This window comes from Helianthus annuus, chromosome 2 (assembly GCF_002127325.2).
Source record: "Helianthus annuus cultivar XRQ/B chromosome 2, HanXRQr2.0-SUNRISE, whole genome shotgun sequence".
NCBI classification, from domain to species: Eukaryota; Viridiplantae; Streptophyta; class Magnoliopsida; order Asterales; family Asteraceae; genus Helianthus; species Helianthus annuus.
The window spans coordinates 62,391,960-62,416,003 of NC_035434.2; the positions used below are offsets into that span (position 1 = coordinate 62,391,960).

General features: G+C 39.4%; 1 protein-coding gene and 1 long non-coding RNA gene across 2 annotated transcripts; one reads left to right on the top strand and one right to left on the bottom strand.

Annotated features, from left to right (window-relative positions):
- Positions 1-20,977: 20,977 nt before the first annotated feature.
- Positions 20,978-21,302, top strand: LOC118487371. The gene is made up of 3 exons (XR_004881649.1): positions 20,978-21,032; positions 21,119-21,147; positions 21,226-21,302. It is a non-coding gene; the product is annotated as an uncharacterized LOC118487371 (long non-coding RNA).
- Positions 21,303-21,976: 674 nt separating this feature from the next.
- On the bottom strand, positions 21,977-22,720 carry LOC118484978 (secreted RxLR effector protein 161-like). Its single transcript, XM_035981145.1, has one exon. The coding sequence runs from the start codon at positions 22,718-22,720 to the stop codon at positions 21,977-21,979; it is 744 nt and encodes a 247-aa protein (XP_035837038.1).
- Positions 22,721-24,044: the final 1,324 nt, after the last annotated feature.

Here is a 24,044-nt window from a genome sequence, read left to right on the forward strand (position 1 = left end):
TAAAAGATCCATCCTTCTTCTTGACAAAAAGAACGGGAGCACCCTAAGGTGAAAAGCTAGGACGGATAAAACCCATGGTGAGCTTGTGGTTTGAAAAGTGTTTAACAAAATGTAGTCATGAACCTTGTAAAATGTTTTCCCTTATGAAATCATATGAAAATCAATGATGATGAAAGGACAATGCATGGTTAAATGAATAACCAAGTAAAAGTGAATTTGTATAAAATATGTAATTTGTAAAACAATGTCATGTTCTTGTAAAAATGTTTCATGTCTTGCCCAAGTGGTTTAGATAACGCAACGATGTATAATACAAAAAAGCACTTATATATAGGAAGTACCAGCGGCGTATCCACCATGCTTTTATCATATAACACATAGCCCCGTTACATAAGTCACTTATCAATAATCAACCAAAACGTAATATTCAATGTCAAAATGTTCATGTGAAAACCATGTTTATTGTCATGTGTAACATGTATCATGTATATCAAAATGAAATGCATAGCAAGTAGCAAGTACCTACTTAAGCTATGTGATGATGCCAATGTGTAACAAATGTCATGCATGGTGAATAACAAGTAATTACTCAACCATAGGAAAAATGTACAAAACAAGGTTTTTGAATAAACCTAAGTTTAAATCAAATGTTATGTTTTGCAGAAAACAATGCTTTATGATTACAAACATTTATGCAGTAATGTTAATCGCATACATTCATGCCTTGCGACTGTGGCGACAAACCTTTAAACAAATTAAAGGTTTATCTAAGTTATGTAGTCGGATTCTGTCATTCCCAACTTCCAAACAAACCTAGGAAGTCGGAAACGGGAGTTGTCAATTCCTATGGTACCATTACATACTACCGAGCGGCGTGATCAATGTTAATGAATGTATTATTGTCCCGATTAAACACACCAAATGTCATAACCAATGTAGCATGTGAAAACCATGTACTAGGAATGCTAAGTAAACATGCCTAGTAGAAATGTTCATGTAAAACAATGTGCTAGCATGCTTAGTAAACATACATAGCAGAAATGTCATGTAAAACAATGTATACATGTGTTAAGTAAACATATGCAGCAAATGTGTAATAAATCAATGTGCTAGCTTGCTTAACATACATAGCAAAACATAATTGAAATCATGTACTAGATATGTACTAGATGAAACTAACATGTTTATGTCATAAAAGCATGAAATGGACGAAAGTAATACGTATGTACATGTGTATCACCCCAAAGTATTTGAAAGCGGTAAAAGAGGAGAACTATGTACTCACTTGGGAAAGCCTAATAGTCTTGAGAATAAGACCAATTTAAGCTCCAAGTATCACAGAATCAAACGGCACCTAGTATAGGTAACTATGTTAATAAATCGGCTCCTAAATCGGGAGATAGGATAGAATGAGGTTCTATAAATCAAACGAGTAATTGAACTCATATGGTATGATTTAATAGGCCCTACATTCTGATTGGCAAGTCTAATCTAAGTGCTTTTGACCCGTTTCGACACATTATGGTAACATAAGCTACTATAAGGCGTCGTTAGCGCAAAACTATGTTCGGATAGTTAACTATGTGCTATGTCAAGTCTTATATTCCCAATTATGCCTAAACATGTTACTAAATCAGATTATATGTCAAAATTATGTTCACATAGGCAAAATACGGATTTATGCTTCAAAAGGGCATTTTGGTCATTTCCTATGGGCATACAAGCTAACTAGCATACGACTAACCAATCCTATGTGATCATATGGTATAACCTCAGTGGTTATTCCCTATGCAACTATGATCACTAACTAAGCTTGGTCGGATCCTAATGATCGACCAAACGGGTCGGGTTCGAAAGTCTAACCGGTTGTTTAGACCGCTTAACTTACGACTCTAAACAAGCACTAACTAATAGTGACGAGTTAAACATGTCAAAACATGTTTAACCTACTGATTTGGAATCAAAACAACGTGTTTTGATACCTAAAAGTAGTTTAATTTCAAAATGCGTGCTAAAACGCATTTTAACCGAAACTTTGACTCGTCACTACACCTAGTTAACGTGGTAATCAGCGGGTATAATCACTAAGGATTATAACCATCGTGATTACAATCACATTGCAAAGTTCAACCGAACTTTGCGTTAACCATAGACTGGTCAAACTGAAAGTCAAAACTGTTTGACTTTTTAAACTAGTAAGCAATAAAAGAAACGAAAGAATGCTCACTAAAGTCCTTGCTATCTTTTCTACAAAGAAAAAGCTCCAAACCACTTGAGAATGCTCCCAATCAGATTAGAGAGGAGAAGAGAAGGAAAATGAGCAAGGAATGAATGAAAATGTTGGGCTATTTATAGTTGTAGCAAGAACACAAGATCATTCCAAGTGTTTGTGGCCAATAAGGAAGAAATCATGGCCTTACATGTGTTAGGAACTGATTGGGAGCCTTGGTGATCACACAAACTTGCCCATCACACAAAGAAGTTACCATAACAGCCCCTAAAGATCAAACAGATTGCAAAATATGAATTCTGGTCGCTAGGCATGCCTTACGGACCGTAAGGTCCAGGGCATACGGTCCGCAAGGACCTGCAGACCAGCAAGTTTCACATAATTACAGCTTTGGCCCCTGCATGTATTCGAGTCCATTTTTGGCAATTTTGACACCCGTTAAGCCATTTTCAAGGCTCTCTAAGGTCAATAAAGTTTAGACGACTCAAAATATGCTCGGAAAATTCTCGGATGTCGGCTCGTTTGGTCGTACGGTCGCGTTGTTCGTTAAATTACGACGAAACTCAAACGGACGCGAACACGAACCAAATTGCAAAACGAATGAAGTTTTTGCATGCCGATCACTAATATAAAAATATTTTAGTGCGTACAAAAATTTTGGATGTCCAGATGTGGCCAGAACGTAAGATATGCGCGAAAATGCAAACTTACGCCATTTTTTACACTTTTAGCCCCTATAAGATCATATAAGCATGTTTTCGCACACCGAACCTGTCAAAGCTTATTTCTAAGCCATGTTTAGGTTATATATGGCATGTTTAACTTATGATCAGGTTCCAGACTGAACGTTGCCTTACGAAACGGCAGACTTTTGCAAGTTGACGCAAATAGTCCCTGAGAGCGAATAAACTTGTTTTGCCATACCAAAGCCTTCAAAACTTATTTCTATGTTATGTAAAGGTTATTTAAGGTATGTTAAGTTTATGTTGCTGTTCTGGAGTGTTTGTCGCGTTAAACTGATTACGTTTACGCACCAGTTCGCGTATAACTTTCCAGAAAGCGATATAGGGTTTGAAATCAATCAAAAATCAACATGTGCATAAAATCAAACAAAAATGACAAAGAATGGGATCAAAATGCATTGTTTTATTAATATTGTATTGTTCAGAGTTTGTAAAATGATATCACAAGCACAGATGTCACATTATTCCCTAAAAATGTACAAAAAAGCATTTACCAAGGTTTTCCCTAATTTATGTGTTAAGAAATGATGATTTCTTCAAGAATAAAATTGATATTAAGTATGTATATTTTTGAGGAAAAATATATGTATTTATTGGTCACCAAACTTTGTGCTAAGTGTACGTAGTATGTATTATACGTGATAGTGTATTAGGACTTGAAAGTACACTAAATACTCCTGAGAAGTAAAAGCACAAAAATACACATACAACATGCAAGATACATAATTCGGGTGCAAAATACAAAAAAAAAAAAAAAACTTATATTTATTTTTGAGAAAATAATATAAGTAAGACACTTAGTTAAAAATATAAATTATTTTTAACACAAGAAAACTTGTACAAAAGATAGTGACTTGTACTTGTGCAATACAAGTCTAGTGACTAACGTTAAGGAAACACGTATAGGTCACGACGTTAACTAAGCAAATCCGATGAAGTTTACGACGCAGGAACGCAAAGTTGTGAGTTCATGCTCCCCCTTTTCTTTTAACTGTTTTCAGTTTTATAACTTCGGGGGTGAAATACATGTTACAAATGTTACAATGTTTACAAATGGTATGATGGAGTCCAAAAACATTCAAGTCAAACGTTCTAGATTATGTCCCGAATAGGGTACCATAAGCACCATTAATCAACGTATACATTCAGACCGCGGAACAAAAGGTTAGATCTAATGGGTTTCAGGCAACCCCACTCTTGGCCTACTTCTACCAATGAGTGCTTCTTTGTCTCAGTCAAAGTCGATAAAAATGCCTAGGTTTGGTGACTTCCTATGTCGTGACACATGTTAGTGGCCTTGCAAACCACTAGCGATCTCAAACATTCATAGTTACAGATACATTCTACATGATACATTCAAACATTCATAGTACACAGTTACAGATACGTTTTACAAGTTACATTCAAACATTCATACATTCTACAAGTTGCATATCATTTTTTCATTCAAGTATTTAAACATTAAAAACAATCACTGCATGACCCGTTTAGGTAGCTTATGCTACTTTAACGCGTCGTTTGCCTGAAACGCGTTTGGAATGCCTAACTAGTCCTATGATAAGTAAAATATGCCTTAACATGTCTAATATTGTTACCAAATCAGTTAAGATACCAAAAGTTATGTTTCATATGCTTAAAATGAATTTTGGCGTAAAAAGGGCATTCTGGTAATTTACCTAAGGCATATATACTACCTATCATACAACTACTCAAACGATGTGACCATAAGGTATAACCTTGGAAGGTTATTCCTGATACAACTATGGTCACCTATTGTGTTTGGTCGGATCCTAATGATCGACCAAATGGGTCGGGTTCGAAAGTATAAGCGATTGTTTAGATCGCTTACCTTACGACCCTATATAAGCACTAAACTAAAAGTGACGAGCTAAGCATGTTAAAACATGCTTAACTAAGTTTAGAAAACAGGTTTGGTATCAAAACAAACGGTTTTGATACCTAAGAGTAGTTTGGTTACAAAATACGCAAGAATACGCATTTTGGCCGAAACTACGACTCGTCACTGAGCCTAGATAACGTGGTAATCAGTAGGTATAGTCACTAGGGCTATAACCATCGTGATTACGCTCACGTTATGAAGTTCAAACGAACTTCGCATTGACCATAAACTGGTCAACGCAGAAAGTCGAACATAGATTGACTTTCGCACTAGAAAAGCGATAAAAGAACGAAGGAACACTTACAAAGGGTCCCCGTAAGCTAATCTTGATCCAAGTAGCTCAGGTATGAAGCAATGGCTTCAACTTAGAGCTTTTAGATCAGATTTTGTGGGTTTTGAGTTGTGAAAGGGTTGGGTATTTATAGGAATGTTGGAACCGTTAAGATCGTTTATCGAATAACGTGCTTCAATCTCAACCTTACACTTGTTGCAATTTCCATGGAACACCACAATTGGCTCCTCATTATCCTGAAGAGGCAAGTGCAAATTGGCCCCTCATTATCCTGAAGAGGCAAGTGCAAATTGGCCCCTCATTATCCTGAAGAGGCAACAACTGATTAAACTGATCTGCTGTTCTAGGGACCCCTTACGGACCATAAGGGTCATGGCTTACGGTCCGTAAGCCATTAACTTTGGCAGAATTACATTTTCAGTCCCTGCACGTTGTTTCGTTGCGTAACGGCACTTCTAAAACCCGTCAATCCCAATTTCAAGGCCCACAATGATGTTAAGACATAGGGAACATGAAATATGCTTGAAAACATCTCGGATGTCGGTTCGTTTGGCTATACGGTTACGATGTTCGGTTAATTACGACGGAAGTCGTAACGGACGCAAAAATGGTCCAAAATGCGCGACGAATGGAATTTTGACAAGTCAAACACTAAAGCATAATATTATAATGCTTACATAAATTTTTAGATGTCCGGATGTATTCAGAACGTAAGTTATGCGTGAAAGTACAAACTTGTGCACTTTTTTTACACTTTTAGTCTCTAAATGACCCAAAAGTTTATTTTAGCACACCGAACCCCTCAAAGCCTATTTCTAGGCTATATAAAGGATATTTAAGGTGTGTTTAACTTATGGTCATGTTCTGGAATGTCTGTTACAGTTCAAATTGGCATACTTTCGCAGTTTGTCAAATTTAGTCCATGTAGGCGAATTAACTTGTTTTTGCCATACCAAAGCCTTCAAAACTTATTTCTAAGTTATGTAGAGGTTATTTAAGGTATGTTAAGTATATGTTAATGTTCCGGAGTATTTGTCGCATTAAACTGATTGCGTTTACGCACCAGTTTGCGTATAACTCTCCAGAAAGCGATATAGAGTTTGAAATTGAACAAAAGTCAAAATATGAAAAATGTAAAACATAACCAAACAAACATTGGGATCAAATAACATTGTTTTATTGATACTTGAACTGTTCACAATGATTACAAGCAAAGATGTTACAGTCTCCCCTACTTGTGGAAATTTCGTCCCGAAATTTATTTAGAGGAAACTCGTGGAAAAATATGTGGATACTTCGCCTTCATTTGATCTTCGCGTTCCCAAGTAAACTCGGGTCCATGTTTAGATTCCCAGCGAACCTTGACCAAAGGAATGCGCTTGCGTTTAAGCCACTTGACTTCACGTTCCATGATTTCCACCGGTTTCTCAACAAATTTCAGTGTTTTATCAATATGAATTTCGTCAAGCGGTATGTGGAGGTTCTCATCAGCTAAACACCTCTTGAGATTGGACACGTGAAAGGTTGGATGAACATTTCCAATTTCAGGAGGTAACTCAAGTCTGTAGGCTACCTTACCGATTCTTTCGACGATCTTGAAAGGTCCAACGTATCTAGGTGTAAGTTTTCCTTTCCTTTCCAAATTTGATCACACCTTTCCAATGTGAGACCTTAAGTAATACACGATCACCGACTTGAAAATCCAAGGGCTTACGTTTTAGGTCCGCGTGACTCTTTTGACGGTTTCTAGCCGTCTGAAGGTTATCACGAACTTTCATAACCTTATCTGTTGTCTCTAAAATGAGGGCAGGTCCAGTAAGCTGAGCCTCGCCGATCTCATTCCAGCAGACTGGTGAACGACATTTTCGACCATAGAGAGCCTCGAAAGGAGCCATGTTGATGCTGGAGTGATAACTGTTGTTGTAGGAGAATTCAATCAACGGAAGATATGAATCCCAACTACCACCAAAATCGATCACACAAGCTCTAAGCATATCCTCCAAAGTCTGGATTGTTCTTTCATACTGACCATCCGTTTGCGGATGATAAGCTGTGCTCAGATTAAGTTGGGTCCCCATAGCAGATTGCATGGTTCTCCAAAAATGAGAAGTGAAGCGAGCATCTCTGTCAAAAATGATGTTCAAAGGAACACCATGTCGAGCTACAATTTCATCCACATAGATTTTAGCAAGTTTGTCAGCAGAAAAATCCTCACGGATTGGCAAGAAATGCGCTGACTTAGTAAGACGATCAACGACTCCCCAGATGGCATCATGACCTTTCTTTGTGCGCGGAAGTTTGGTAATGAGATCCATAGTAATGTTTTCCCATTTCCAAACTGGGATCTCTGGTTGCTCCAATAAACCAGAAGGACGCTGATGTTTAGCCTTAACCTTAAGACAAGTAAGGCATTTTGATACATATAAGGCGATGTCTTTCATCATACCTGGCCACCAATACTGAATACGAAGATCCTTATACATCTTATCTGAGCCAGGGTGAATAGAATAACGCGACTTATGGGCTTCATCCATAAGCAAGGTACGAAGATTATCTTGGCTTGGGACCCACAACCGGTCCATGAAGTAATACGATCCATTGTCCTTCAGTTCAAGAGCAGGTGTTATGTGATAAGGAAATTCCTTATCCATCAAACCTTGTGAAACACAAGTGTGTTGAGCCTGAGAAATGCGGGTTTGGATATCGGATTGAGCTTGAATAACAGATTGGACCCGAACACAGTGAAGCTTAGTACGTTCCTTATGACTCAATGCATCGGCTACGACATTTGCCTTACCCGGATGGTAGCGAATTTCGCAGTCATAGTCGTTTAGAAGCTCAACCCAACGCTGTTGCCTCATGTTGAGTTCTTTCTGATTGAAGATATGCTGAAGACTTTTGTGGTCCGTGAAAACCACTCATTTTGTACCGTACAAATAGTGTCTCCAAATCTTAAGAGCGAAGACAACTGCACCCAACTCAAGATCATGAGTGGTGTAGTTCTTCTCATGTATCTTCAACTGCCTCGATGCGTATGCTATGACTTTGTTTCTTTGCATTAGGACGCAGCCAAGACCCAATTTAGATGCATCGCAATAAACGACGAAATCATCATTGCCCTCAGGCAAAGTTAGAACAGGCGCGTCGCAAAGTTTTCGTTTCAAAGTCAGAAACGCTTCCTCTTCCTCTTGCTTGAATCCCAAATCAAAGGGTTTGTTCTTCTGAGTTAGAGCAGTTAGAGGAACTGCAATCTTCGAGAAATTTTCAATGAAGCGGCGGTAATAACCCACTAGACCAAGAAAAGAACGAACTTCAGTAGGAGTAGTAGGCGTATCCCAATCCTTAATCGCACTGATCTTGGAGGGATCTACATGAATACCTTGTTCGTTGACAATATGTCCTAGGAATTGATCTTCTTTAAGCCAGAATTCACACTTGGAGAATTTGGCGAAAAGTTGCTCTTTCTTTTGGAGTTCCAAAGTAAGACGAAGATGTTGCTCGTGATCAGCTCGCGTCTTAGAATAAATCAAGATGTCGTCAATAAAAACAATGACGAACTGATCCAAATAAGGCTTGCAGACCCTATTCATTAAGTCCATGAAAACAGCAGGAGCATTAGTCAAACCGAATGGCATGACTGTGAACTCATAATGCCCATAACGAGTGTGAAACGCTGTCTTGGGAATATCTTCTTCATGCACACGAAGTTGATCCAAGGGCTTACGTTTTAGGTCCGCGTGACTCTTTTGACGGTTTCTAGCCGTCTGAAGGTTATCACGAACTTTCATAACCTTATCTGTTGTCTCTAAAATGAGGGCAGGTCCAGTAAGCTGAGCCTCGCCGATCTCATTCCAGCAGACTGGTGAACGGCATTTTCGACCATAGAGAGCCTCGAAAGGAGCCATGTTGATGCTGGAGTGATAACTGTTGTTGTAGGAGAATTCAATCAACGGAAGATGTGAATCCCAACTACCACCAAAATCGATCACACAAGCTCTAAGCATATCCTCCAAAGTCTGGATTGTTCTTTCATACTGACCATCCGTTTGCGGATGATAAGCTGTGCTCAGATTAAGTTGGGTCCCCATAGCAGATTGCATGGTTCTCCAAAAATGAGAAGTGAAGCGAGCATCTCTGTAAAAAATGATGTTCAAAGGAACACCATGTCGAGCTACAATTTCATCCACATAGATTTTAGCAAGTTTGTCAGCAGAAAAATCCTCACGGATTGGCAAGAAATGCGCTGACTTAGTAAGACGATCAACGACTCCCCAGATGGCATCATGACCTTTCTTTGTGCGCGGAAGTTTGGTAATGAGATCCATAGTAATGTTTTCCCATTTCCAAACTGGGATCTCTGGTTGCTCCAATAAACCAGAAGGACGCTGATGTTTAGCCTTAACCTTAAGACAAGTAAGGCATTTTGATACATATAAGGCGATGTCTTTCATCATACCTGGCCACCAATACTGAATACGAAGATCCTTATACATCTTATCTGAGCCAGGGTGAATAGAATAACGCGACTTATGGGCTTCATCCATAAGCAAGGTACGAAGATTATCTTGGCTTGGGACCCACAACCGGTCCATGAAGTAATACGATCCATTGTCCTTCAGTTCAAGAGCAGGTGTTATGTGATAAGGAAATTCCTTATCCATCAAACCTTGTGAAACACAAGTGTGTTGAGCCTGAGAAATGCGGGTTTGGATATCGGATTGAGCTTGAATAACAGATTGGACCCGAACACAGTGAAGCTTAGTACGTTCCTTATGACTCAATGCATCGGCTACGACATTTGCCTTACCCGGATGGTAGCGAATTTCGCAGTCATAGTCGTTTAGAAGCTCAACCCAACGCTGTTGCCTCATGTTGAGTTCTTTCTGATTGAAGATATGCTGAAGACTTTTGTGGTCCGTGAAAACCACTCATTTTGTACCGTACAAATAGTGTCTCCAAATCTTAAGAGCGAAGACAACTGCACCCAACTCAAGATCATGAGTGGTGTAGTTCTTCTCATGTATCTTCAACTGCCTCGATGCGTATGCTATGACTTTGTTTCTTTGCATTAGGACGCAGCCAAGACCCAATTTAGATGCATCGCAATAAACGACGAAATCATCATTGCCCTCAGGCAAAGTTAGAACAGGCGCGTCGCAAAGTTTTCGTTTCAAAGTCAGAAACGCTTCCTCTTCCTCTTGCTTGAATCCCAAATCAAAGGGTTTGTTCTTCTGAGTTAGAGCAGTTAGAGGAACTGCAATCTTCGAGAAATTTTCAATGAAGCGGCGGTAATAACCCACTAGACCAAGAAAAGAACGAACTTCAGTAGGAGTAGTAGGCGTATCCCAATCCTTAATCGCACTGATCTTGGAGGGATCTACATGAATACCTTGTTCGTTGACAATATGTCCTAGGAATTGATCTTCTTTAAGCCAGAATTCACACTTGGAGAATTTGGCGAAAAGTTGCTCTTTCTTTTGGAGTTCCAAAGTAAGACGAAGATGTTGCTCGTGATCAGCTCGCGTCTTAGAATAAATCAAGATGTCGTCAATAAAAACAATGACGAACTGATCCAAATAAGGCTTGCAGACCCTATTCATTAAGTCCATGAAAACAGCAGGAGCATTAGTCAAACCGAATGGCATGACTGTGAACTCATAATGCCCATAACGAGTGTGAAACGCTGTCTTGGGAATATCTTCTTCATGCACACGAAGTTGATCCAAGGGCTTACGTTTTAGGTCCGCGTGACTCTTTTGACGGTTTCTAGCCGTCTGAAGGTTATCACGAACTTTCATAACCTTATCTGTTGTCTCTAAAATGAGGGCAGGTCCAGTAAGCTGAGCCTCGCCGATCTCATTCCAGCAGACTGGTGAACGGCATTTTCGACCATAGAGAGCCTCGAAAGGAGCCATGTTGATGCTGGAGTGATAACTGTTGTTGTAGGAGAATTCAATCAACGGAAGATGTGAATCCCAACTACCACCAAAATCGATCACACAAGCTCTAAGCATATCCTCCAAAGTCTGGATTGTTCTTTCATACTGACCATCCGTTTGCGGATGATAAGCTGTGCTCAGATTAAGTTGGGTCCCCATAGCAGATTGCATGGTTCTCCAAAAATGAGAAGTGAAGCGAGCATCTCTGTAAAAAATGATGTTCAAAGGAACACCATGTCGAGCTACAATTTCATCCACATAGATTTTAGCAAGTTTGTCAGCAGAAAAATCCTCACGGATTGGCAAGAAATGCGCTGACTTAGTAAGACGATCAACGACTCCCCAGATGGCATCATGACCTTTCTTTGTGCGCGGAAGTTTGGTAATGAGATCCATAGTAATGTTTTCCCATTTCCAAACTGGGATCTCTGGTTGCTCCAATAAACCAGAAGGACGCTGATGTTTAGCCTTAACCTTAAGACAAGTAAGGCATTTTGATACATATAAGGCGATGTCTTTCATCATACCTGGCCACCAATACTGAATACGAAGATCCTTATACATCTTATCTGAGCCAGGGTGAATAGAATAACGCGACTTATGGGCTTCATCCATAAGCAAGGTACGAAGATTATCTTGGCTTGGGACCCACAACCGGTCCATGAAGTAATACGATCCATTGTCCTTCAGTTCAAGAGCAGGTGTTATGTGATAAGGAAATTCCTTATCCATCAAACCTTGTGAAACACAAGTGTGTTGAGCCTGAGAAATGCGGGTTTGGATATCGGATTGAGCTTGAATAACAGATTGGACCCGAACACAGTGAAGCTTAGTACGTTCCTTATGACTCAATGCATCGGCTACGACATTTGCCTTACCCGGATGGTAGCGAATTTCGCAGTCATAGTCGTTTAGAAGCTCAACCCAACGCTGTTGCCTCATGTTGAGTTCTTTCTGATTGAAGATATGCTGAAGACTTTTGTGGTCCGTGAAAACCACTCATTTTGTACCGTACAAATAGTGTCTCCAAATCTTAAGAGCGAAGACAACTGCACCCAACTCAAGATCATGAGTGGTGTAGTTCTTCTCATGTATCTTCAACTGCCTCGATGCGTATGCTATGACTTTGTTTCTTTGCATTAGGACGCAGCCAAGACCCAATTTAGATGCATCGCAATAAACGACGAAATCATCATTGCCCTCAGGCAAAGTTAGAACAGGCGCGTCGCAAAGTTTTCGTTTCAAAGTCAGAAACGCTTCCTCTTCCTCTTGCTTGAATCCCAAATCAAAGGGTTTGTTCTTCTGAGTTAGAGCAGTTAGAGGAACTGCAATCTTCGAGAAATTTCAATGAAGCGGCGGTAATAACCCACTAGACCAAGAAAAGAACGAACTTCAGTAGGAGTAGTAGGCGTATCCCAATCCTTAATCGCACTGATCTTGGAGGGATCTACATGAATACCTTGTTCGTTGACAATATGTCCTAGGAATTGATCTTCTTTAAGCCAGAATTCACACTTGGAGAATTTGGCGAAAAGTTGCTCTTTCTTTTGGAGTTCCAAAGTAAGACGAAGATGTTGCTCGTGATCAGCTCGCGTCTTAGAATAAATCAAGATGTCGTCAATAAAAACAATGACGAACTGATCCAAATAAGGCTTGCAGACCCTATTCATTAAGTCCATGAAAACAGCAGGAGCATTAGTCAAACCGAATGGCATGACTGTGAACTCATAATGCCCATAACGAGTGTGAAACGATGTCTTGGGAATATCTTCTTCATGCACACGAAGTTGATGATATCCAGATCGCAGATCAATCTTTGAAAAATAAGAAGCGCCCTGCAATTGATCAAAGAGATCATCGATGCGATGTAGGGGATATCGATTCTTGATGGTGAGCTTGTTAAGCTCACGATAATCGATACACATCCTAAAAGATCCATCCTTCTTCTTGACAAAAAGAACGGGAGCACCCCAAGGTGAAAAGCTAGGACGGATAAAACCTATGTCAGAGAGTTCCTGAAGCTGCTTAGACAACTCTTGCATCTCAGACGGTGCCAGACGATATGGAGCTCTGGCAATGGGATTTGCACCAGGTATGAGATCAATACGGAACTCGACTTGGTGTGCTGGGGGTAGACCAGGTAAATCTTCAGGGAATACCTCAGAATAATCCCGAACAACAGGAATATCTTGAATAGACTTACCTTTGCCCTCATCTGCTACAACATGTGCCAAAAAGACCACATAGTTCTTTCGCAGATACTTCCGAGCTTTAAAACAAGACATGAGTTTGAGACCACCGGCAGGTTTCTCACCACGAACCTGTAGGATCTCGCCTGTCGAAAGTGGCACACGAACAATCTTCTCAAAACAAACTACCTCTGCGCGATGCTTGGCTAACCAATCCATACCCACAATAACGTCAAAACTTCCAAGTTGCATAGGCGTGAGGTCGATAGGAAAAAGATGGTCGTTAAGGTTCAACAGGCAGTTGTGAAGAACAGAATCAAGAACAATGGGTTCACCACTAGCAACCTCTACTGTCAAGGGTTTTCCTAGTTTCGTTCTAGACATGCGAAGCAATGGCTCAAAAGATAATGACACAAAACTCTTATCGGCACCCGAATCAAAGAGAACAGATGCAGGCTGATTATTAATAAAGAACTTACCGTTCACCACTTCATTGTCTGCTTGTGCCTCTTGTGCATTCATGTTGAAGACTCGCCCTCGAGCCTGAGCCTGATTCTGATTTGGATTAGCATTCACCAATCTTGGACACTGATTACGGTAGTGGGTCAGATCCCCACAGTTGTAACAAGAACCTAGAGGGTAGTGTGGTCCTGCAGCTTGACCCTGTTGCTGAGCAGGAGGCTGAGCAACTCGTTGAGCCGGGTTCTGAACTGCCTGATTCTGAGCAAAACGACAAACACCAGCAAGATGACCTTGACTTCCCACAGTTAGTATAGAAACGACACGGAAATTGCGGCTGATGGTGACTGTTGCATCTATTGCACAAAGGTGCATTTCCTGCATAAGGTTTCTTCGCTGGAGGTTGTGCGGGTTGGTTGGGAGCCGCCTGGTTAGCTTGGGCAGTGACAGCAAAATTTTGGGAAGCCTTACGCTTCCTTGACCCCCTTGAGGAACCAGAATCCTTTCCCTTCTTGTTTTGACCTTTCTTGCTATCTTCTTTGTCAGCTGCCTGCTTCTTACGCTTGTCACCCTTTTTGTGCAGTTTTCCCTTTCGAACCTGCGACTCAGTCAATGTCGCTGCTAACTCGATCGCCTGATGGAGTGTGGTAGGGTTACTACCAGTAATGATGTCTTGTACTGAGTCAGGTAGACCATCGATGTACCTTTCGATAGCCTTGTCGAGTGGGGTAATCATTGTTGGGCAAAGCAGACTCAGCTCCTCAAACCTATCAGTATACGCCCGATGTTCGCCACTATCTTGTTTCAAATCATCAATCTCTCTCTCCAAAGCTCGCTGTTCATGACGAGGACAGAACTCCCTCATCATAAGGGCCCTAGGTTCAGCCCATGTCTGTGCTAGAGCAACTTCTGCACCACGGTCTCTCATTACCCCGTTCCACCACCTAAGAGCCCTCTTCTGAAACACACTCGAAGAAAACTCGACCTTGCGATTTTCAGGACACTGCACGTGACGGAAAGTATTCTCAATGCTCTTGAACCATTGAAGAAGCCCAGTCGCTCCCTCAGAACCACTAAACTTGAGTGGTTTAGCCAAGTTAAAATTCTTGAAATTGCATGGAGCATTGTTGTTGTTGTTGGCTTGGTTCCATTGAGCAAAGAGGTTTGGGAATTGAGCAGCCATTTGTTGCGCAATGATTTCTGCCAGTTCGGCAGTCGCTATCTGGTTTTCGTGTCGAGGAGGCATTCTAAAAGAGGAAACATGAAACGAAACAAGTGAGATGATTGGATGAAGAGAATGAGATGAAACAAAATCAACAAAAGCAAAGATGGTGGTCATTCGTCCGCATCACAAAGCAAACAAACGACACACAATGACTAATCAAAGTAAATGGGTCAAAAATAATGTATTGCGAAGACATGCTCGCCTATAAGTGAACACTCACCCCAAGAGTTCCCAGGTAAGAGTGACTGGTCCGATTATATGGATTTGTACGAACACTCTAGCCTTAGACAGAAAACCCAGGGTACAAGCATTCACTCTTCCAGTTTGCACGTGTTCACACTATTTAAAACCCAAAACTTTGACGAGATTTTTGAAAATTCATAGGGGTTCAAAACCTTGTAATAATTCATTCAAAAACAAAAGATTATTTTTCAAAAATCGTTTCAGAAAATTGGGTTCTTGTTTTGATAATCACCTAAGGATAGGTGATGTGCATGTTTTAAGATCTAAACACAAGATAACTTGTGTTAGGGTCCTAGAAAGGTTATAGTCTAGGTCAAAGTATTACTAATAACCTAATTCCCTATAACCATTGGCTCTGATACCAACTCTTCTGTCACACCCAGACCACGTAGAACAACCAAACGTGGCGGAAACTTCGGGGAGTGTTGTAACAGAATTATTGTTTCACAACCATGGCATACAAAGTTTATATTTTATTTATCAAACAAGCATGTTACATTGTCTCAAAATAGGAAATAAAGAGTTCAGAACATAATTAAACTACTTCTATCTTTATTTTAAGTCTCTAAGGCACAGGTCCGCCCTAGTGTCACGATCATCTTCCTAAGCAACAGCTCCTGAAAACACATGTGAAAATAGGTACGTCAGCATAAAAATGCCTGTGAGATACATAGGTTTTGTGAAAATAAGATTCATGACTTGGGTTTTAGAAGAAAGGTTTAATAAAAATTAGTCATGAATCTTGTTAAATGTTTTCTTTTATAAATCGTATGAAAACTCGATAAGAAATCAGATTATATAAAAGAAAGGTGTATGGTTAATGAAATAACCAAGTAAAATGAGTTGTATAAAATAAACTGTTTTGTAAAACAATGTCTTGTGAAGAATATGTTATTTGTGTAAAATGTATTATGTCTATACTGAAATGATTTAAATAACGCTAAGATATGTAATATTATACAAACACTTATATATAGGAAGTACCAGCGGCGTATCCACCATGTTTGTATCATATTACACACGCCTCGTTCCTCAAATCATTTACCCAAACCAACCACCAATGTAAATTTATTCATGTATAAATCAATTGTCAAGTGTTATTGTGTAAACCATATCAAAATGTCCATGTCTAATGTAAACCACCAAATGTGTATATCAATGTCAAAATGTTTATGTTTAATGTAAATCATATAATGTGTATCCAAAATATCATGTATGGCATGTGAAATATATCAACTAAGCCATAGGTAAAATGCACAAAAACAGGGTATTGAATTAAACATAGTTTAAGTCAAAGTTATGTTTTGTGGAACAAATGCATGCTATACTGATACAAACATCTATGCGGTATTGTGAAAATGCATACATTCAAGCCTTGTGACTGTGGTGATAGACCTTTAAACAAATTAAAGGTTTATCTGTGTCATGTTTATCGAATTCAGTCATTCCTTCCACCCAAACAAACCTAGGGTTCAGGAACGGGAGTTGTCAATTCCTATGGTACCACTACCTACTAACGAATGGCGTGATCAATGTTAATGAATGTATTTTTGTCCCATTTAAACAAACCAAATGTCATACCAAAAATGTAAGCATGTGAAAACAATGCACTAAGTATGTAATCAAATGAACATACATAGCGTGAAATGTAATGTAAAACAATGTACTGAGTATGCACACAATGGACATACATAGCATGAAATGTAATGTAAAACGATGTACTAAGTATGCACACAATGGACATACATAGCATAAAATGTAATGTAAAACGATGTACTAAGTATGCACACAATGGACATACATAGCATAAAATGTAATGAAGTCATGTACTATAATGTACTAATGAACATAATAAGCATATGATATGAAAACATGAAAGGCACGAAAGTAACAAGTAGGCACATGTGTTTCACCCCAAAATAGTTTGAAAACAGTAAAAGAGGGGTCTATGTACTCACTTGAGATTGCTTAGTAGTCCTTGAGTAACAACCAAACAATGCTAGAGATCACGGATATCAAACGGCACCTAATATAGGTAACTATGTTAATATACCAGACCTAAATCGGAGGATTGGATAGAATGAGGGTTTGTAAACCAAACGAGTATGGAGACTCATGTAATATGGTTTAACAAAGCCTTCATACTAAAATGAAACCTAACCTAAGTGCTTACGACTCATTACGACCCGTTTAGGTAGCTTATGCTACTTTAACGCGTTGTTCGCGTGAAACGCATTTGGAATGCCTAACTAGTCCTATGATAAGTAAAATATGCCTTAACATGTCTAATATTGGTACCAAATCAGTTTAGATACCAAAAGTTATGTTACATATGCTTAAAATGAATTTTGGCGTAAAAAGGGCATTCTAGTAATTTACCTAAGGCATATATACTACCTATCATAAAACTACTCAAACGATGTGACCATAAGGTATAACCTCGGAAGGTTATTCCCTATACAACTATGGTCACCTAATGTGTTTGGTCGGATCCTAATGATCGACCAAACGGGTCGGGTTCGAAAGTATAAGCGATTGTTTAGATCGCTTACCTTACGACCCTATATAAGCACTAAACTAAAAGTGACGAGCTAAGCATGTTAAAACATGCTTAACTAAGTTTAGAAAACAGGTTTGGTATCAAAACAAACGGTTTTGATACCTAAGAGTAGTTTGGTTACAAAATACGCAAGAATACGCATTTTGGCCGAAACTACGACTCGTCACTGAGCCTAGAAAACGTGGTAATCAGTAGGTATAGTCACTAGGGGCTATAACCATCGTGATTACTCTCACGTTATAAAGTTCAAACGAACTTCTCATTGACCATAAACTGGTCAACGCAGAAAGTCGAACATAGTTTGACTTTCGGACTAGAAAAGCGATAAAAGAAAGAAGGAACACTTACAAAGGGTCCCCGTAAGCTAATCTTGATCCAAGTAGCTCAGGTATGAAGCAATGGCTTCAACTTAGAGCTTTTAGATCAGATGTTGTGGGTTTTGAGTTGTGAAAGGGTTGAGTATTTATAGGAATGTTGGAACCGTTAAGATCGTTTATCGAATAACGTGCTTCAATCTCAACCTTACACTTGTTGCAATTTCCATGGAACACCACAATTGGCCCCTCATTATCCTGAAGAGGCAAGTGCAAATTGGCCCCTCATTATCCTGAAGAGGCAAGTGCAAATTAGCCCCTCATTATCCTGAAGAGGCAAGTGCAAATTGGCTCCTCATTATCCTGAAGAGGCAAGTGCAAATTGGCCCCTCATTATCCTGAAGAGGCAAGTGCAAATTGGCCCCTCATTATCCTGAAGAGGCAACAGCTGATTAAACTGATCTGCTGTTCTGGTGACCCCTTACGGACCGTAAGGGTCATGGCTTACGGTCCGTAAGCCATTAACATTGGCAGAATTACATTTTCAGTCCATGCACCTTGTTTCGTTGCGTAACGGCACTTCCAACACCCGTCAATCCCAATTTCAAGCCCCACAATGATATTAAGACATAGGGAACATGAAATATGCTTGAAAACATCTCGGATGTCGGTTCGTTTGGTCGTACGGTTATGATGTTCGGTTAATTACGACGGAAGTCGTAACGGACGCAAAAATGGTCCAAAATGCGCGACGAATGGAATTTTGACAAGTCAAACACAAAAGCATAATATTATAATTCTTACATAAATTTTTAGATGTCTGGATGTTTTCAGAACGTAAGTTATGCGTGAAAGTACAAACTTGTGCACTTTTTTGACACTTTTAGTCCCTGAATGACCCAAAAGTTTATTTTAGCACACCGAACCCCTCAAAGCCTATTTCTAAGCTATATAAAGGATATTTATGGTGTGTTTAAGTTATGGTCATGTTCCAGAATGTCTGTTACAGTTCAAATTGGCATACTTTCGCAGTTTGTCAAATTTAGTCCCTGTAGGCGAATTAACTTGTTTTTGCCATACCAAAGCCTTCAAAACTTATTTCTAAGTTATGTAAAGGTTATTTAAGGTATGTGAAGTATATGTTGATGTTCCGGAGTATTTTTTGCATTAAACTGATTGCGTTTACGCACCAGTTTGCGTATAGCTCTCAAGAAAGCGATATAGAGTTTGAAATTGAACAAAAGTCAAAATATGAAAAATGTAAAACATAACCAAACAAACATTGGGATGAAATAACATTGTTTTATTGATACTTGAACTGTTCACAATGATTACAAGCACAGATGTTACACTTTTGGGTCCAGAAACCCTATCTTCTCTAACAGCCGCCAGACTCACCTCAAGAAAACAGCAACTGTTCATTCACAGATCTTAACGAAAAACCTTCAAAACATGATATTTGATGATGAAAACTTGAAATACTTGGTGTGAAACATAAAACCCAACACTCGGTTGTGATCCGTTTCAGCACAGACCCATCATTCGGGTTCAAATCTGGGTTTTTTTCTCTTTTACCCATTTTTTACATCTTGAACAAAAAATCACAATAAACATAGATCTAGAGCACATTTGATTTAGCAAACTGTTAGATTCACTAAATCCGGCACCATGGCTCTGATACCAATTGTAGGTCCACATTTCTGGACCGAAACTGTGATTAGTGAGTGATTATGTTCAAGACGGGAGAGATTAGAGACAAACAAACAACTTCTTTGTATTAATCCGGTAGTACGTAGTACAACGTTACAAATCGGCCCGATTACAAGCTAACCAAACTAATACCAAAGGAGTATACATCCGGGGAGAGAACAAGTGGTGATCTCTCCCCCAAACCACACAACTCACTGTGAACTCTCTCAAATGAGCTCACCCCCCCTCTCTCTCTCTCTCTCTCTTTCTCAAGTGCAAATGAACCAAAGGGGTGGTATTTATAGCCACACCCATTTCACTTGTACACACACACGGTCAAACACATAACCCTCTCGTTTGACCACTTCAAACGAGCGGGTCAATACACATTCGTTTGACCGTTTCACTAACTATTACATTATCAGCATAAAAATAAAACTAATCTATTCGAACAACATCGGACACAAAATCTGCATCAACATGATTACTATTCTTAATCAGGAGGGATTTAACACTTCAACTTTAAGAGACATATGTAGTTTTCAAGCTTCGTATTCGAATTTGGTTGCGTGCTCCAATGATTTTAATATGAACGATCAGATTATAATGGCAAACCTCTTAAGTTCTGATGTTCATATTCTTTAAGGAAACGCTGCATCATCATTATACCACCCCTCCCAAAGTAATATTCCGAAGCCGAATAACACATTTCATCTTTCGATCTCTTGATTATTAAATAATAATCCAGAAAACATACTTAAATCATCGGACTCTAAGATGTTGACACCTAGAACCAATGCTCTCATACCAGATGATGTTCCAAGCTCCAGCAGATTAACAACTAGCAACGGTGTTAATAGTAGCCGTGGAAAGATGTTGGTGTTAGGCGAGAAGAATCGAACTGCTAGCATGAGTTACCCTACTACCAAGCATGTTAGAAGCAGCAAGAATACACATAGAGCTAGCATAAATAAAATGGCAAGAAGAAGCTTCTAAGCGCAAAATCACCATCATCTAGGCCTAGGGTCACCAACGGTTCCGATTGTATCTTGGCTAGAAACTTTTCATCAGGCGGGATATGTGGACATATCAAGGCTTGGGAGGTAACTGACATGACATTCTTGTACACTTTATATTAAGGCTTTATTTTTGCAAGCTTATGATGTACCTAATATGTATGTTGGTTATCATACAGGGATCCTTTGCTTCAAGGGGATCTGGAGTCGAAATATTTGTGAGTAAACTCGTGGTAAGGTCATCTTAAGGTGTTACTTTTCTGAAAAAAAGGAAAGAACTTCTAAAACCAAGATTCATGAATTTGCATTCTTCTTACAGGCATACAGGAATACAACAGTCCCTGAAAAGTAAGAATATAACGATGGTAAGAATATAAATACATTGACATATATTAAATACTAAATATATATATACCTTTTCTCTAGGACCTTCAAAAACTGGCCAAAGATGATGCAACTTTACCATCTTGTACCTTGCACACAACCGCAAAGCAGGTTTCAGATCTATCAACGTACAATAATCAAATTTGGGTGTTGCTAAACGTACACCCTCTCTTGTAAACATTGGGAGAGGCCCACCATTAAAAAATATATGTGCGGGGGTGTTTACGTCTAGACACACCCTTAAATTTATATCAAATCTTTCCAGTAATGTTAATTGGTATATGTTGATTAGTCTAATTCAGGTAAACAAAATACCTCTTGTGTTCAGCATGTTGGCCCGAACTGGATCTTGATCTCTAAATGAGCGTGATAAACTTGAATAACAATAACTTGTAATAACCGAATGAATGTATATACAATCGAATTGAGAGTAGTAAGTGATTACAAATGAAACTACTTGATCCTATTTATAGTTTTCTACGGGTACGAATGAAAGGTTGCGTCTCTTCGTGAAAGGACACGTCTCTTGGATGTGTGGTTATGATTAAACCTTGAAGAGGTGTGATGATTCTTGTCCACTCGATCAACAGTCGCGTCTCCTCCTTGTGTTGCCTTGTACCGATTCGGAAGTGGTGTGAGGGAGGGACACACCCTTTCGGTTTAATGATGGTAGTTACCATCTTCCACTTTGTCAACTTCAGCCCTTGTAGTTTGTAACCGCTAAGTAATAATTTATTCTAACTATCTAACTATGTATGAGATGTTAAGAGATTAACCGGTTTCATTCACCCCCTTAATCTCGAACATCCATATATTGCTTTAAATCTTGAATTCCGAGCAGTTCCCTCATTGTAGCAAACTTGATCCTTGCTAGTGCCTTTGTTAGTATATCTGCTCGTTGTAGTTCTCCACTTATGTGTTCCACAGTGATATCCTCGTTTTCCACACATTCTCTTATGAAGTGATAGCGTGTGTCAATGTGCTTGCTTCTTCCATGAAAGACTGGATTTCTCATGAGTGCTATTGCTGAAACATTATCTACTCTGAGTGTAATCTTCTCTTCCTTCCAGCCTGTGATTTCACTTAACAATCTTTTAAGCCATAGTGCTTGACATGCTGCTGCAGTGGCTGCCATGAATTCTGATTCACATGATGATAGTGCCACTGTCTGTTGCTTCTGTGTACACCAGGTTATAGGTGATTCTCCAAAGTAGAATACCAGACCAGTTGTTCCTTTTCCTTTGTCTGTATTAACTCCAAAACTACTGTCACTATAACCTGTGATCTTACATCCTCCTTGCCTTTTGTAGATGATTCCATGCTCTTTAGTTCCTTTGATGTAACGTAGTATTTGCTTTACCGCTTTCAGGTGTTGTTCTTTTGGTTCTTGCATGAATCTACTAAGCAGACTGACTGGGTAACATAGATCTGGTCTTGTATGCAATAAGTACCTGAGAGAACCTATCAGGCTTCTGTAATGTGTTGCATCTACTAGATCTCCTTCTTCAGTCTTTGTTAATTGAGTTCCTGGAGTCATGGGAGTCTTTGTGTCATTGCAGGATAACATATCGCGTCTTTGAGTATCTTGTTGATATATCCTATTTGCTTGATGCCTATCTCACCCCCTGTTTGAATTACTTCTATTCCCAGATAGTATGCTAGCAATCCTAGATCGCTCATATCAAATTTGTTCTTCATCTGAGATTTGAAGATGTCTATCTCCTTCTTTGATGTTCCAGTGACTATCAAGTCATCAACGTAGACTCCAACTATTAGTGTAGAGGCTTCACTTGTCCTCGTATAGATTGCGTTTTCTAAAGTGCACTTCTTGAAGTTAAGTGACTTTAGGGTTTGATCTAACTTTGTATTCCAAGCTCTTGGTGCTTGTCTCAATCCATACAGTGCTTTTGATAGTCTGTAAACCTTTCCTTCATTTCCTGGTTTTACAAATCCTTCTGATTATGATACATAGACTTCCTCCTTGAGGTCTCCGTGTAAGAATGCAGATTTCACATCTAAATGATGTACCTCCCAACCTTGATATGCTGCTAAAGCCAACATTAGTCATACTGTTTCCATACGTGCTACTGGTGCAAAGACTTCGTCAAAGTCTATTCCGTGTTGCTGAACATATCCTTTTGCAACTAGCCTTGCCTTGTATCTGACAATATTTCCGTTTGCATCTTTCTTAGTCTTGAATACCCATTTTAAGCCTATTGCCTTGTGACCACTTGGTAATTCTGTCAATTTCCAAGTGTTATTCTTGTTTATTGAGTCTGACTCAGCCTTCATTGCTTCAATCCATTTTTTGTCACTAGATGCTTCCTTGTAATTCCTTGGTTCTTCTTCAGCGAGTAATAATTCATGTGGATCTATTTGAATTTCTTCTGTCTCTTCATACAGGTCTTCGAGACTTCTTAGTCTTACTGGAGTGTCACTGATACTCTCTATTGTACTTTAAGAGGTAGATGGACCTCCACTTGATAAACTGTTTGAACTTCCTGCTGAGTTCTGATTGTACGAATGTGCTGGCGGGGTTACATAGGAGTCTTGTTCTTCCGTCTGATCTATTCCTGAATCGTCATGATGTGGCCCGCCACTGCCAGGACTACTTGGTTCATTTTCTTCTAATTCTGGTGGTTTGTCATCTTCTTGAATGACAAAGTTTGTCCATTCGGGATTCCCTGAATCTACCGTTTCCATATAACTATTCCAGTTCCATGGTTGACCTTCCATGAACTTTACATCTCTACTGACACATATCTTGTTCTTTGCTGGATCATATAATCTGTACGCTTTTGATCCTTCTTCTATTCCAAGGTAAACCATAGGTGCACTTCTATCATCTAACTTCTTTTGTT

Bases quoted from the DNA above. Each gene is read 5' to 3' on its own strand.
- LOC118484978 (XM_035981145.1), bottom strand. From the start codon at position 22,720: ATGACTCCAGGAACTCAATTAACAAAGACTGAAGAAGGAGATCTAGTA.